The 14,223-nt window shown below is 42.5% G+C and overlaps 2 protein-coding genes across 10 annotated transcripts in view; one reads left to right on the top strand and one right to left on the bottom strand.

Annotated features, from left to right (window-relative positions):
• Nucleotides 1-4,414, top strand: part of RAI1 (retinoic acid induced 1) — a 129,183-nt gene extending 124,769 nt beyond the window's left edge. For all 4 annotated transcript variants that reach the window (XM_063430672.1, XM_063430670.1, XM_063430671.1 and 1 more), the window contains 2 exons: nt 1,763-1,812; nt 3,081-4,414. In XM_063430672.1, the coding sequence (XP_063286742.1) occupies nt 1,763-1,812; nt 3,081-3,095 (65 nt within the window). In that variant the 3' untranslated portion in view covers nt 3,096-4,414. The remainder of the gene's footprint in view (nt 1-1,762; nt 1,813-3,080) is intronic.
• A 5,957-nt stretch (nt 4,415-10,371) lies between these two features.
• SREBF1 (sterol regulatory element binding transcription factor 1) overlaps nt 10,372-14,223 on the bottom strand; it is a 41,056-nt gene continuing 37,204 nt past the window's right edge. For 3 of the 6 annotated variants that reach the window (XM_063430664.1, XM_063430666.1, XM_063430667.1), the window contains 2 exons: nt 13,245-13,356; nt 10,372-11,085 (listed from right to left, as the gene is read on the bottom strand). In XM_063430664.1, coding sequence (XP_063286734.1) covers nt 10,862-11,085; nt 13,245-13,356 — 336 coding nt within the window. In that variant the 3' untranslated portion in view covers nt 10,372-10,861. Of the gene's footprint in view, nt 11,086-12,025; nt 12,693-13,244; nt 13,357-14,223 lie in introns of those variants that run through there. The other 3 variants (XM_063430665.1, XM_063430669.1, XM_063430668.1) reach the window with 2 other exon arrangements.

The raw sequence follows: 14,223 nt of genomic DNA, 5'->3' as shown, positions 1-14,223 counted from the left end.
CCAGGGGAGCCGGCAGCCAGCTTTGCACTGCATTACACACCTACACATTTAGCTGCCTGGTATAGCCATTCACTTTAATTGGTTAATTAGAGAGATCCCAACAGTCTGAATTGTCAGGAAGCACTCTTAGATCAAGCTGCACAAATATAAATTGCTTTAAAAAAAAAAAAATGTAAATGACTGAATAGATTTTTTTTTTAACCCTGTATCTGACAGCATTCTGCAAAAATCTGTTTCAATAAATGAATAATTAAATGGCATTGAATGCAGTGGATTGATATTGATATTACTGCTGGGGTTTCCTGGAGTTTCTCTAAATTGTGTTTACATTGTCAGAGTCTTCCTGCTGATAAAGCTGCTTTGTGATTGAATGAGGCAAGCATTCTGCATGCTCATTGGTTGAACAAACTCTGAAATTGGTGGAATTAATTTGCTGAGGTGCTGTCACTCGCCAACAGCCATCCCCCTTTACAACCTACAGCCAACAGCCATCTCCCTTAACAACCAACAGCCCCCTTTACAGCCAACAGCCATCCCCCTTTACAACCTACAGCCAACAGCCATCTCCCTTAACAACCAACAGCCCCCTTTACAGCCAACAGCCATCCCCCTTTACAACCTACAGCCAACAGCCATCTCCCTTAACAACCAACAGCCCCCTTTACAGCCAACAGCCATCCCCCTTTACAACCTACAGCCAACAGCCATCTCCCTTAACAACCAACAGCCCCCTTTACAGCCAACCCCCTCTACATCCTACATCCAAAAGCCATGCCCCTTTACAACCAACAGTCAACAGCCATCCCCTTTCATAACCTACAGCCAACAGCTATCCCCCTTTACAACCAATAGCCATCCCCCTTTACAACCTAAAGCCAACAGCCATCCCCCTTTACATCCAACAGCCACCCCCCCTTTACAACCTAAAGCCTGTTTTTTTAATGCATTACTCATATTAAAAAAAACAACAACAAAAAAAACCAGTGCATTAATTAACCTAAAGTATTCCTTAAAGAATTGGCAAATAATTTAGACGTTTAAAAAGGGTGCTTTAAAAAAAAAATATATATTTATAAGTATTGTAGTGAGAACTTATTAAATAGTTTTTTTTATTTTTTTTTTATTTGTTTTAAAAGCTGAATTTCAGAAGTTACTTATTTGCAAACTGCACAAAAAAATAACTATGTAGAAATATTGACAACAAAGGAAATTGATATCTACAAAAACCTGTCTCGCTGCTTCTGAGCCGCAGAATCAGACTCTTTGTTACCAACGCAGACAAAAAAAATTACAATTCCTTAAATCATTAGGTGTAAAAAAAAAGTGCCAGGTAATTATTTAAATGAGAACGGCGAGATGATAACGAGCTGGAGCATTTTTACTTCTTTTACTGTTTTGAAATTCAAATATTTTCTTGGCAGGATTTGCAGAAAAACAAAAAAAGAATGAGGGAGCATATTCTCAAATGTATTAAATTGAAATCTAGTGCTTCACCGAATGGCAACAAAACATCCATTTCTTTAGATTAATATCTTCCAAAGGGTCGGGATGTAAGATCCACTGATCCTTTCCAAGCAGACGCATTACTGCAACATGATGATGGGCAGCACCTGAATAGCGCTGCCCGGCACTATATAGAATTCATAGGACAGCTTCAATGAGAATTGTGTTTAATGTATCGTGCGGGGTTCCTTTTTTGGGTGGTGGGGCTCGGGGCATGATACTGTAGACTGTAAAATGTAAAATGTGTCTTTATTTCTAGGTTGCCTATTAAATGAAGAGAACTTTTCGATAAGATGTCCTAAACACAAGGTATGATTAGCAAGATCATTTGTTGTTGTTTTTTTTTTTCTTTCTTTATGAAATAAAACCTTTCAAATAATCACGATCTGTTACAAAAACATTTCAAATGATTAATCTGTAGAAGTCAACATGTCTATAAATTCTATGGAAATTCTTGTAAATAAATAATTGAAACAGTTTTTCTAACAGATTGTGATCAATTGAAAAGTTTTAAAAAAAATGTTACATTGTGGTCCAAGATATAACCTTATATATGAATGTATTTACTAGGCGGTAGTTATGGTGGATTGTCAGCCACATTTCAAAACTTAGGCCAGAACTTGTATACGAATGATTTCAAGACACGATGTAGAAAGTTTCTCGATTCCCTTTTCTACCTACCGGTAGTTACTGATGGCTGAAAGTTACAAATGAACAGGCTATGGCCTATAGTGCAGTGTTCATTCATGTTATTTACAAAACTGTCGGAATATGGCGAGGGAATTGTAAAAATTAGGCAAAAATCTCTGAAGCAGAAAAATTCTGCAGCTCGACTTCATTCCGATTTGACTATTTTGGCTTCTAAATTGCAATTATCTGGTCAATTCCAGACAGTTTAGTAAAACCTCCCAACGTAAAAATACAAACCGTTAATCTAATTAAAAACAACCGACATAAGGTATATGTTGGTAGTTAGAGTTTCATATATTTATATACATATAGTGCACAAAGAATATTTCTGACGGTATGAACCTGCCACACCATTTATGGCCACATAGTGGCAGTGTTGTTCCATAAAAGATCATGCTCAAAGTGATAAGATGTCAGAACTGAGTAATGGCCGCTTATAATGTAACCGTTTCAGAGGTCTTATCGATAAATCAGTTCTTACACTGACCTCATTTTAAGAGACTCCCTTTCATGGCCTGTACCTCTCCCAGGGGAATCACAAGCATTTGTATTTATTACAGTCCCTAATTTGAGTTGATTATCTCCCGTCTCCGTTTTGCACTTATCTCTAAGTTATCAGGAAAATGTTATAAAACCCCGCAACGTTTGGTGAAACAGCATCAGAGACAGGACAGTGAATGAACGTGCGTTAGCACTAAGTATTTAGAATGAGGCTTTCTTTAGCGGAAGTCCATCACTTCTTCACAAGCTATGGTGGGGTCAGGGAATGAAGGCCCATTGTGGGTCGTTCACTGGCTGGAGATTTTTTTATATTGTAGATTTGTTTTCAAGAAAAGTCTAATCTGTTTCTTCTCACTTTACTTTTCCTTCTTTTTTTCTCCCCCCAGAGACTCCTGGTGTAACCACCGGCTCTGCAGTAGTCACCCTCATCACACCCAAAATCTTTTGTTCACTTCTTTGGCACTGTCACCATTTCCTACTGTGGAGATAGGGCTCTGGACCCCCTCCCCATCAAGCTGCCAGTCACATTATACCTGCTGTGCCAAGTTCAGGAGAGCACTGGGATAGCAGGAACGTCCTCTCTTCCATGACCACCTTACTATCTCGTAGAGGATACAGAAGGTTCCGGTCACAGAGAAGACACATATCCGGAAGAGCAAATCACGTCAGGAGTGAAGAGATGTCATATTTCTGGAACAATATGAAGCGCAATCAGACAGGAGCATCACTCCCGCCCAAAATGGGAGCTTATGACATCACATGTGTTATCCAAAACCTTGATAGCGAAGGCTCTTTATGTGTCAGGTGGCTGCACACTCCTGGCAAGCTAAAGGTCAACTTCATCTGCCAGGGGTTAAAATTGAAATGTATATTATTTAGAACCGAGCCAGGAGGGTCCATTTAATAATGGTTGCTTCTGACGGTAGACCAGAGGAATGGTACGGAAATTTAAATGTCTTTGTGATTCAGATCATTGCCTCGTTTGCTTACCTGGGGGTCCCCTTCCCCCCCAAAAAACTAATTGTAGTGTTCCAATACTCGTGACACAGATACCGGCCTATAAATTGGGAGTTCAAGTTATGAACTGTGAGAACTCAGCATCTACTTCCAGCCTGATGGAAACACTTTGTTTAAACGGTATGACTCTGGCAATGGCACCCCACAAGGAAAGGACAGATTCTTACTGCACGCTATAGCGGCTGCTGCTGCTGCAAGGGAAAGGAGTTAATTCAGACTGTAGCGGGATCTTACACTGCATTAGGATAGAGTTCCACCTTCTCAGATCACATCTCAGACATGTCACTCGCCTGATCCCTCTTCCACTCACCTTTCTGCTTTATGTATTCTCCACATTGCAAGTCCCCAGATAGCACTGTTTAGATTTTTGCAATACTTTCTCTTCCCTTGTTTGTGTTCTGTCTCTCCTGTCTTGACACCTTTGTCTCTCTTTCCCCTTCTCTCCCCTTCTCACTTGTTCTTTGTTAACTGTCTGCCTCTTTGTCCCTTCCCATCTTACACACCTTACAACCCACTTCCAGTTCTTACCATCCGTCTTGCTCACCTTTTATTGCCACCTTTATGCACCTTGTCTGGCCTGTGTCTGTTCTCCTTACTCTCGATCCTCCTCTCTATCTCCTATGGCTTCCCTTATATCTCTCTTCATTCCTCTTCTCCTGCTACCATATCTTTGCAATCTATCCCTCATTTTACCATCTTGTTTCTTGGTTCACCCGACCCTAACTGTCCGTTTCCTGCCACGTTCACCCCACCCTAACACTGTCCGTTTCCCGCCGTGGTTCACCCCACCCTAACACTGTCCGTTTCCCGCCGTGGTTCACCCCACCCTAACACTGTCCGTTTCCTGCCATGGTTCACCCCACCCTAACACTGTCCGTTTCCTGCCATGGTTCACCCCACCCTAATACTGTCCGTTTCCCGCCACTGTTGACCCCACCCTAACACTGTCCGTTTCCCACCGTGGTTCACCCCACCCTAACACTGTCCCTTTCCTGCCATGGTTCACCCCACCCTAACACTGTCCGTTTCCTGCCATGGTTCACCCCACCCTAACACTTTCCCGCCATGATTCACCCCACCCTAACACTTTCCCGCCATGATTCACCCCACCCTAACACTTTCTATTTCCCGCCATGGTTCACCTAACAAATATCTCAGAGCGGTGACTCACACGGCTGCAAGAAAGCGACACTACTGCTACGGCGTCTCCTGTGTCACAGCGCCAAGTTATGATATCGCCACTAAACGTACCCCATTGTGCTGCCTGCAGACAGACCAGAACACAAGCTCTGCTGTAAATATGAGTGTAGAATGTCAAAGTGCGGAAACGCCTCATCTTCTGGTGTGCGTGTATATATATATATATGTGTAAACATACATATATATAATATATGAAGACTGTAAATGTTTAACACATTCGCTGCCGGAGGAACTTGCAGTGCAAATATGGCACCCACTCTTGGCAACTAAAGTGTTAAAATGAGTGTTCTTTTTAGTACATTGCTTCACACTGAAGACTGTGTGTACCGAGCTTTCTAAAAGATGTTTATTTTCTTTAAGAGTAACAGAGGCCGTTGGGAATGTGAATAAAAAAAAAAAAGTGCAGTAAAACAGTTTTGTGTTTTTATTCTGGCGCAAAGTCACTGCAATCGTTCGCCTGTTCGAGTGTAGAATGGCTATTTTCACGTGAAATACAATCAAATAACATTTGATAGGTTTTATATTTATTTGTAATGATTATTCCCCTTTAGTTTAAAAATAAATAACTATTGGGGTTTATTGACCAAATCGTAAAAATTGCAAACGTTACAGTTTGGTTTCCAAATCACTGCCAGTAGGAGTTTAGCAACTGTCCCTTAATCGACAATACAATGGCCACTACGTTATTAACCCCTTCATGATAGATGCTATAACCAAGGCCGTCTTTAACATCGATTGGACCCTGGGCAAGCATTTGTTTGGGCCCTCTGGAACCTGCCTTCCCTTTCCCCCCCTCTACCCTTTCACTCTCTGGCATGCAATCACGCCCTCCACCCCAACACAGTGGCAGAACTAATGTAGACGGGGCCCTGGTGCAAGACATTGTTTTGAGCCTCCTTCTAGCGCAAGAGCAGAGAAAAGATAGATCCTCATCTGTTGTCCAATTCCCACGATGCGATGCCAGCTGGGGATCTACCATTTGGCCATTCTTGCAGGGCTGTATTTGTGAGCAGTGTTTGTGCATTTGAATGTGAGCATGTTGTGGTATACAGTATGTGTGTGCATGTAGGGTGTAGTATTGGTGTTTACGTGTAGGGCTGTGTTTCTATATACTTTTTGAGTTTGAATTCAGGGGTGTGTTTGCATATTGTGTTTTATTGCCGTGATGTATGACATACATTCACACTTTTACATACACATTAGCACACTGATACAGGCACACACTGACAAAGTCTGGCGTATACACACACACAGATAAAAACACTGGCACATCCACACACAGGGATATACACACACTGACACAGATATGTGTACACACACACAAACACAGGTACACATGCAGGGGTGTATTTGTGTAGTGTGTTGGCGTAGGAATGTTGGGATGTATGCATTGTCACACAGATACACACATACATACAAAACTTATTTTTGTGCATTGTTAATGTTGGAATGCAGGGGTGTATTTGTGTGCAATGTTAGATGGGTTGTATGCATTGCCACACGCATAGATACACACACATACTGACACTCATATACACACACAGGTACATATACACAGACACAAACACAGCCAGATACACACACAGTCATATCAATTCACATAGTTTAGCCACCCTCCTTACCTTTACAGAAGTGTGGCTTCCCTGGAGTCCAGTGGGAGCTGGATGGCTGAGATTGATGGGAGTCTTCTTCTTGGTCTGTTCCTCCTCCCCAGCGGCACTCTGTTAATTGGGAGGAAGTGACCTCACAACACTTCCTCCCAGCAGGCAGGAAGACAGAGGCCCGGTCTGCAGCTCTCTTAAAGGGCCGGGGGGCCCTGATTACCTCGCCTGCTGCAGCCCACCGGGATATTTCTCAGTATCCTGGTGGGCTGTTCAGACCTGGCTGCGGGCAGGGGGCCCACAGGGCAGCTGCTTTGGGTTCCCCAGGAGCAACTGGTGCCAGGGCAGCTGCCCTGTTTGCCCCTTGTTAGAGACGGCCCTGGCTATAACCCTCGTTATGTCATTGTTGTGAACTGCCAAATCACTCTCCCAGTGTCTGGGTAATGGCATCGGTTAAAGGACCACTCTAGGCACCCAGACCACTTCAGCTTAATGAAGTGGTCTGGGTGCCAGGTCCAGCTAGGGTTAACCCATTTTTTTTTATAAACATAGCAGTTTCAGAGAAACTGCTATGTTTATAAATGGGTTAATCCAGCCCCCAAATCCTCTAGTGGCTGTCTCACTGACAGCCGCTAGAGGCGCTTGCGTGATTCTCACTGTGAAAATCAGTGAGAGCACGCAAGCGTCCATAGGAAAGCATTGTAAATGCTTTCCTATGCGACCGGCTGAATGCGCGCGCAGCTCCTGCCGCGCGTGCGCATTCAGCTGACGGGGCGGAACGGAGGAGGATCGGAGGCAGAGATCTCCCCGCCCAGCGCTGGAAAAAGGTACGTTTTACCCCTTTTCACCTTTCCAGAGCCGGGCGGGAGGGGGACCCTGAGGGTGGGGGCACCCTCAGGGCACTATAGTGCCAGGAAAATGAGTGTGGTCCTTTAAGCCAAACCCAACTTTTCAACAAGCCCTTTCAGTAAACGGAGATGGCCAAAAGATAGGGCCCCAGCCCTTGTAAAACTACATGTCCCATGGTGCTTTGCCAGCCTTCTTTACCATTAGAACACATTAATAATAGTAGTGAATACGGTGTCGATTACATTGTTTTTGTTGCTGTAGCCCAAAATGCTTTAGTTTAATAATCTGCAAATTACTCATCAGGCCGGTCTGCTTCCTCACATCATACATCACTATAAACAGAGATTTGGTCAAATAGACGTCCGAAGGAGGATTTAGATACTGTAAGAGCTAAAGAGGTCTAAACGTAAACAATTCATAAAAAAGGCAAATTTATACTCCTTAAAACGACCAAGAGATTTAGTTGAAGCTTTATTGAGGAATGATGGACAGAAAGCTCACTGAAGTAGTTTCCTCTTCAACAGGAATATTAAAAGAACACTCCAGGCTCTCGCACACATTAGATGCACTGTGTAGGTTAGGTTACAGTTAGTTATACTGGGTGGGTTTATATTATTAAAGGGACACTCCAGGCTCCCACACACGTTAGGTGCACTGTGTAGGTTAGGTTACAGTTAGCTATACTGGGTGGATTTATATTATTAAAGGGACACTCCAGGCTCCCACACACATTAGGTGCACTGTGTAGGTTAGGTTACAGTTATACTGGGTGGGTTTATATTATTAAAGGGACACTCCAGGCTCCCACACACGTTAGATGCACTGTGTAGGTTAGGTTACAGTTATACTGGGTGGGTTTATATTATTAAAGGGGCACTCCAGGCTCCCACACGTTAGATGCACTGTGTAGGTTAGGTTACAGTTATACTGGGTGGGTTTATATTATTAAAGGGACACTCCAGGCTCCCACACGTTAGGTGCACTGTGTAGGTTAGGTTACAGTTAGCTATACTGGGTGGGTTTATATTATTAAAGGGACACTCCAGGCTCCCACACACGTTAGCTGCACTGTGTAGGTTAGGTTACAGTTAGTTATAGTGGATGGGTTTATATTATTAAAGGGACACTCCAGGCTCCCACACGTTAGATGCACTGTGTAGGTTAGGTTACAGTTAGTTATACTGGGTGGGTTTATATTATTAAAGGGACACTCCAGGCTCCCACACACGTTAGCTGCACTGTGTAGGTTAGGTTACAGTTAGTTATAGTGGATGGGTTTATATTATTAAAGGGACACTCCAGGCTCCCACACGTTAGATGCACTGTGTAGGTTAGGTTACAGTTAGTTATACTGGGTGGGTTTATATTATTAAAGGGGCACTCCAGGCTCCCACACACGTTAGGTGCACTGTGTAGGTTAGGTTACAGTTATACTGGGTGGGTTTATATTATTAAAGGGACACTCCAGGCTCCCACACTTTACTAGCACTGTGTAGGTTAGGTTACAGTTAGTTATACTGGGTGGGTTTATATTATTAAAGGGACACTCCAGGCTCCCACACACACGTTACGTGTACTGTGTAGGTTAGCTTACAGTTAGTTATAGTGGGTGGATTTAGGTTTTTAAAAAGAGACATTCCAGGCTCCCACACTCATTAGGTGCACTGTTTACGTTAGGCCAATAATGTAAGAAAGAATGTTGAATTTCAAATTTTGACCTAAAAACTTTAAATTCACTTAAAGGAGCACTATAGGGTCAGGAACACAAACATGTATTCCTGACCCTATAGGGTTAAAACTTCCATCTAGCCACCCTGGTTCCCGCATGCATCCCTAAAATAGTAAAATCTTATTTGTATTCAAGTCTGCAGCTGCTTACTTTGTCCCTGCTTCCATTACACCAGCCTGCTGACATCAGCAGAAGTGGTAGCCTGATCCAACTCTAACAGCTATCTGAGGAGTGGCCAGTGAAGTTATCACTAGGCTGTAAAAGTCAGTGTTTACATCAAAAAGCCTGAAGGTAATGATTCTACTCACCAGAACAAATTCAATAAGCTGTAGTTGTTCTGGTGACTATAGTATCCCTTTAATTTCGGTCAGTACACACTTGATTTGAATAATGTTGATAATCCCAAGCTTAATTTTTAATGTGGGTTGTAGAATACATGAGACAGCTTGCAAAGCCAAAACTACTTTATTTATATATTTGTGTTTCTTTTATAAAAGAAAATTATAAATATCTCTTCATAAACAGTCTGTACAAAAACACCTTTGCTCTAAGAAAAATAAAAGTATGCAAACAGAATTAATCGAAACCATCCTCAATGGCAGGAAGCCCACAGTAATTACACGGAAGTACCCTCGATCTCCATTTACTACTGGTCGTGTTTTATCCTCCAGGGGAGGGGTGCCCAAAACTTATATATCCAGATTTTTTTTTTTTTAAACTACAGCTTCCATCATGCATTGTCATTCTAAAGGCATGCAAAGCATCATGGGAGGTGTAGGTTTACAACATCCTCCTTTTGGGTACCCCCATGCTCTATGGTAATCTGGAAGGACGCGATGCCAAACCTCATGTTCCAGCAAGGAACGCACCTTACTCACGTTGAAACGGTTTCTATGGTGACAATTTAATTACAATGGATATACAGCTCATTACTTTTTGTAATTAGATTGTAAGCCTTGTGCTCTTACAGACAGATAAGGGGGCGGAGGGGGGTTGTAGAATGCCTATTAATTCCACATTGTTGGATAATGTGGTTGCAGTCAAAAAGTCTATTCAAAAGGTAAGATCCTCCTCCTGCGTTCCAAAGAACAAATACATTGTAACACTTCAAAGACCCGGGGAAAAAAAATAAAATACATATCTAAACAGCCAATAGGAGTAATCGAACCGCTACTTAGAGCATCTATGAAAGTGTCTGTTATTCATCTGTTACACCCTCAGTGGTATTACCAAGAGCAGTGTTTTGGTAAATGTATAAAGTGTTATGGGGTTTGGGTTTATAAAAAATGACATTACCCCTCATTGGTTGAACACCCTGACTGCATTTACAGCACGATCCTCATATAGACAAGCAGGGTCAAATGCATCCGTAGCACGGCTGTCCCACATTAGAAAACCATGTGTAGTTTATGGAGATGGCAAGGTGTGGGTATTCTACACTTGTAGAATCCATTAATATAATGTTACCCGGCCCAATGCCAGAATAGTGCAGTTCCTGTGAATAACCATTACAATGCAGCCCTGGAACCAGATTAATGTTTTAGAAGATGGTACAAAACCCCTTCCCCGCCTTGCAATACAATGTGCTTTTAATAACCACCGTGGAATATGCCAATATAGTCTGCTCTTTGGATTAACAGCAAGCTTCTTGCAGTCTTTACTTTGTCCAATGTTCATTCCCAAAAAGTGTGACCATCTCTCGCAGGCTATGGACTCTGCTATGTAGCCGTTTTCATTTAAGTTTTGATTTAGGGCCTATGAGCTGGTCCCTCTAGCTGGACGTTACAGTGGTCCCACTGCCCAAAGCCAGGATGAATTGTTGGCAGTCCTGAAGGGTGCGTTTATCCCCAAGCTTCTCCAAGGTGCGGGCAGCTTCAGCCAACATGCCCACCCTTTGCCCTGGGGCAGATAAGAATGAAGGAGGGAGGTACCTGCACGCCAAAAGCAGGGCCTCTGCATGCTCCCGGGCTGTGGGGCTCATCTCTCGGGTGCCTGCTGGGAACAGAGAGAGGCTTCCAAATAACTAGTCAGCACCAAGAATAGCTTAAACAGACTTCGAAAATGCTTATTAAACTTGGCAAGTGCAATGTGCCTCAAAGACATGTTAAATGCGTTATCCTCTAGCACTCCGTGAGCTAAAACCAGAACATTATTAATATACATCAGGTTTACTGGAAAAAAGATAGGGTTCATTAAATTGGGAATTGTGGAGAATAGACGAGGGGATAGTCAAATTAGAAAATAGGTGGTTTTGAAGGTATTTTGATCTACAATTTGTGATTGTGCTGTCGATTCTGAGGTTAATTAATAAACTCCCAGAAACCTGGGCAAGACTGCTAGTGGATGATCATGGGAGTTTGGTACAGCAGCAGACAGGGGTCTCGGGTCTAGTCCTGGTATACGAAACATTGCAAGCCAAGCGTGACTGACACCAATATGGCACAAACTAACAAAACTGCGCTTCTCCCAAAAATAGAAATCTCTGACTTGGTAAAAGCCTGCTGCTTACATTTGTACATCTTAAGAGTGTTCACTACATAAGCCACATTATAGATGACGTGCCTGATTCAGGTACCAACGGTGGGGTGAAATCTCCCACAATGCTCGCATGGAGAAAGTGTAGTTCACAAAAAGCTGCAGTACCCACTTGGATCACTAAAAATTCAAGGTTTTGCTGCAGTAGGACACCGCTGCACTTACCGGCTATCAATACTGCCAGACTGAGGCTCTAAGCTTGTTACAGGTAGGTACGATGTATTTATATATTAAATTAACAGAAAATGCTTACACTGAAGACTAGGACGTTTTTAAATTGCTAGAAGATGTAAATAAAACTTTCATATGATCAAACCACTAATATTTACTTTAACTAAAAAAAGTTAAAGTCTGTTTTGGAGAAATGATGATAAACCAGGGGTGACCAGAGTGCACCAGCTTTACGAGGCAGATACTATAAAGAAGGTTCAAACATAGTACGTTTAACGCATAACATGGACTAAATTTTTTCCAATGTGGGAACAGCTGGTTTGTGTAGATGGAAGAGCCGTACAGCGATTACTGATAAAATTATTATATTTTTTTCCAAGAAGAAAAATATATATTATACTATGTAAAAAAACACAAAACAAATGAGTAAAAAGAAGGAACACAACCGGCAAACGTCTCCAAAAGCTGGAGTTTAAATATTTCTCAAAGCATTACTTTGTACAAGACTAGGTCTCAGCCAGGACAGAGAATACGGCATTGATTGGGGTAAATCACAATATATCTGCAGATGCTACAGTACACTATAGCCAACACATTCGGTATTAAAGTCAAGGGCAAATTATTCCCCTGTGGTGCTAAGAGTCCCTTGTTGCCCATTCTCCTGCGCCGCCCCACTCCCCCCCCCCCCACCCCACGACAGTCCTGCGTTGAACAATCTCCTCTCCGCTTCTAAAAGTCCGTAGATGGGGCCTGATGGCTCTGAGATTGGGTGCAACAAGGGAATAAAAACACTGCTGCCAGAAGCAGGTGTCCCCTTTAAGAAGGGGCAAAGTTCGAAAGTTACTGACAGGGGAGGGTCGGGAGGGTCACGCTGCAGCTGACCAACCGTACCATATCTGTGAATGAAAGAGAAGTAGCTTCAGTATAATGCGAGTGCTCTAATAAACTTGGCTGTTCAAAAGTAAGGTAACTAAAATATGGGCTATTATCTGAAACAAAGATACGATCCAATATTCATTCCCCCCCCAAAAAAATATAAAGTAAGAAAACTTCTGTTTTTCTTTAAAAGCAGTGTAGAAAGCAATGTAGGGATAGTTTGTCTTAGACCGGCATTTAATCCCATACATTGGCAATAATGAATGGTTATTGGGAGGTGAAGCGCCTTTCTACGCGGCTATATTTCGCTTTTAAAACTACAAACTATTTGGGAAGAATAGAAACGAGAGAGAGAGAGAGAGAGAGAGAGATAGAGATAGAGATATATAGTTGGTAGTGTGCACAGTAGCTGGCAACATGGGGTTATGGGTAGAAAGTTATGGCTAGCAAGCATTGGCCCTTCTTGGTTAAAGGAGAAATCTTTAGATCTGTCAATCAGAATTCCACGGGACAGTTTAATACGATAGTGGCAGTGACCAGATCAACCAATGGGTGCCAAGCGCATCTCTCACCTTCTTTGCTAGATGGCGCGACTCTCCTACGCAGGCTTCGATCCAGCAGTTGGTGTGTACGTGTAGGGCTTGCTCCAGCCATAAGGCGAGCTGTGGCTTCGTGCAGGAATACCTGTGTAATCAAATGGAATAGTTAAAGATAAGCAAAAGAGGAAACCAGTAAAAGCAGATTTCCATACTGAAAAGGTAACGCCAAGAATCCTAACCCGTAATGCCAGGAGCACCCAGGACGTATACCTGGTAATGGGATCGAACAGTTTAGTAATGTTTGACCCTCTTACCTGGATCCCGGTTGGGCTCACAGACTCCCCTCTTCCTTGGTGACTCGCGGACCACAAAATTCTAATTGCACAGAATTGACAGTAACCAGGCCAGAACTCTGGTTCTAAGCTGCCTGATGACGGTATATGCAACGTTTCGCAGCAAAACTCTGCATATTCCAACTCCTGCACCATGACCACTTCAAGTCACAGTGCTTGGAGTAACCCATTAAAAAAATACTCCTAGAATGCCTAGAATATCTGGAGTTTGTCAAGTAACTTGAGTTGGCCACATAAGCGTACTTCCTTCCAGACCTGAATAATCCTTCCAGAGCAGCCATCAATATAGATTTTTTTTGTCAATCTTTGTTTTATTGAGGAAAGTTTACAAGTTTGACATTTTCATACATTATGTCGTGATAAGATAAAACCGTAGAACATGAACTATTATAATTATAACATTATCTGGCCTGGTTTACTTTTTTTTCCCATACGTGTGTCAAGTCGATACATGTGTCGTGATAGGCAAACCTATATTTATATCATTACTGGGAATATAATTAGCTTTGGAAATCCTGCATATAATAAAGTGGTTTATTAAAGTGGACCCAGTCTGTGCAGCCTCTTTTTATTCCGGAGAAAAATTTTCTTTCCTCTATGTAGGTCCGCCTCCTTGGGCTGTCAATCAGCCAGTAGGAATCAGCATCCCCATAAAAAGA

This window comes from Pelobates fuscus, chromosome 8 (genome assembly GCF_036172605.1).
Source record: "Pelobates fuscus isolate aPelFus1 chromosome 8, aPelFus1.pri, whole genome shotgun sequence".
Lineage (NCBI taxonomy): Eukaryota > Metazoa > Chordata > Amphibia > Anura > Pelobatidae > Pelobates > Pelobates fuscus.
The sequence above is the reverse complement of the archived record's forward strand: the minus strand, read 5'-3'. Positions and strand labels throughout refer to the sequence as shown.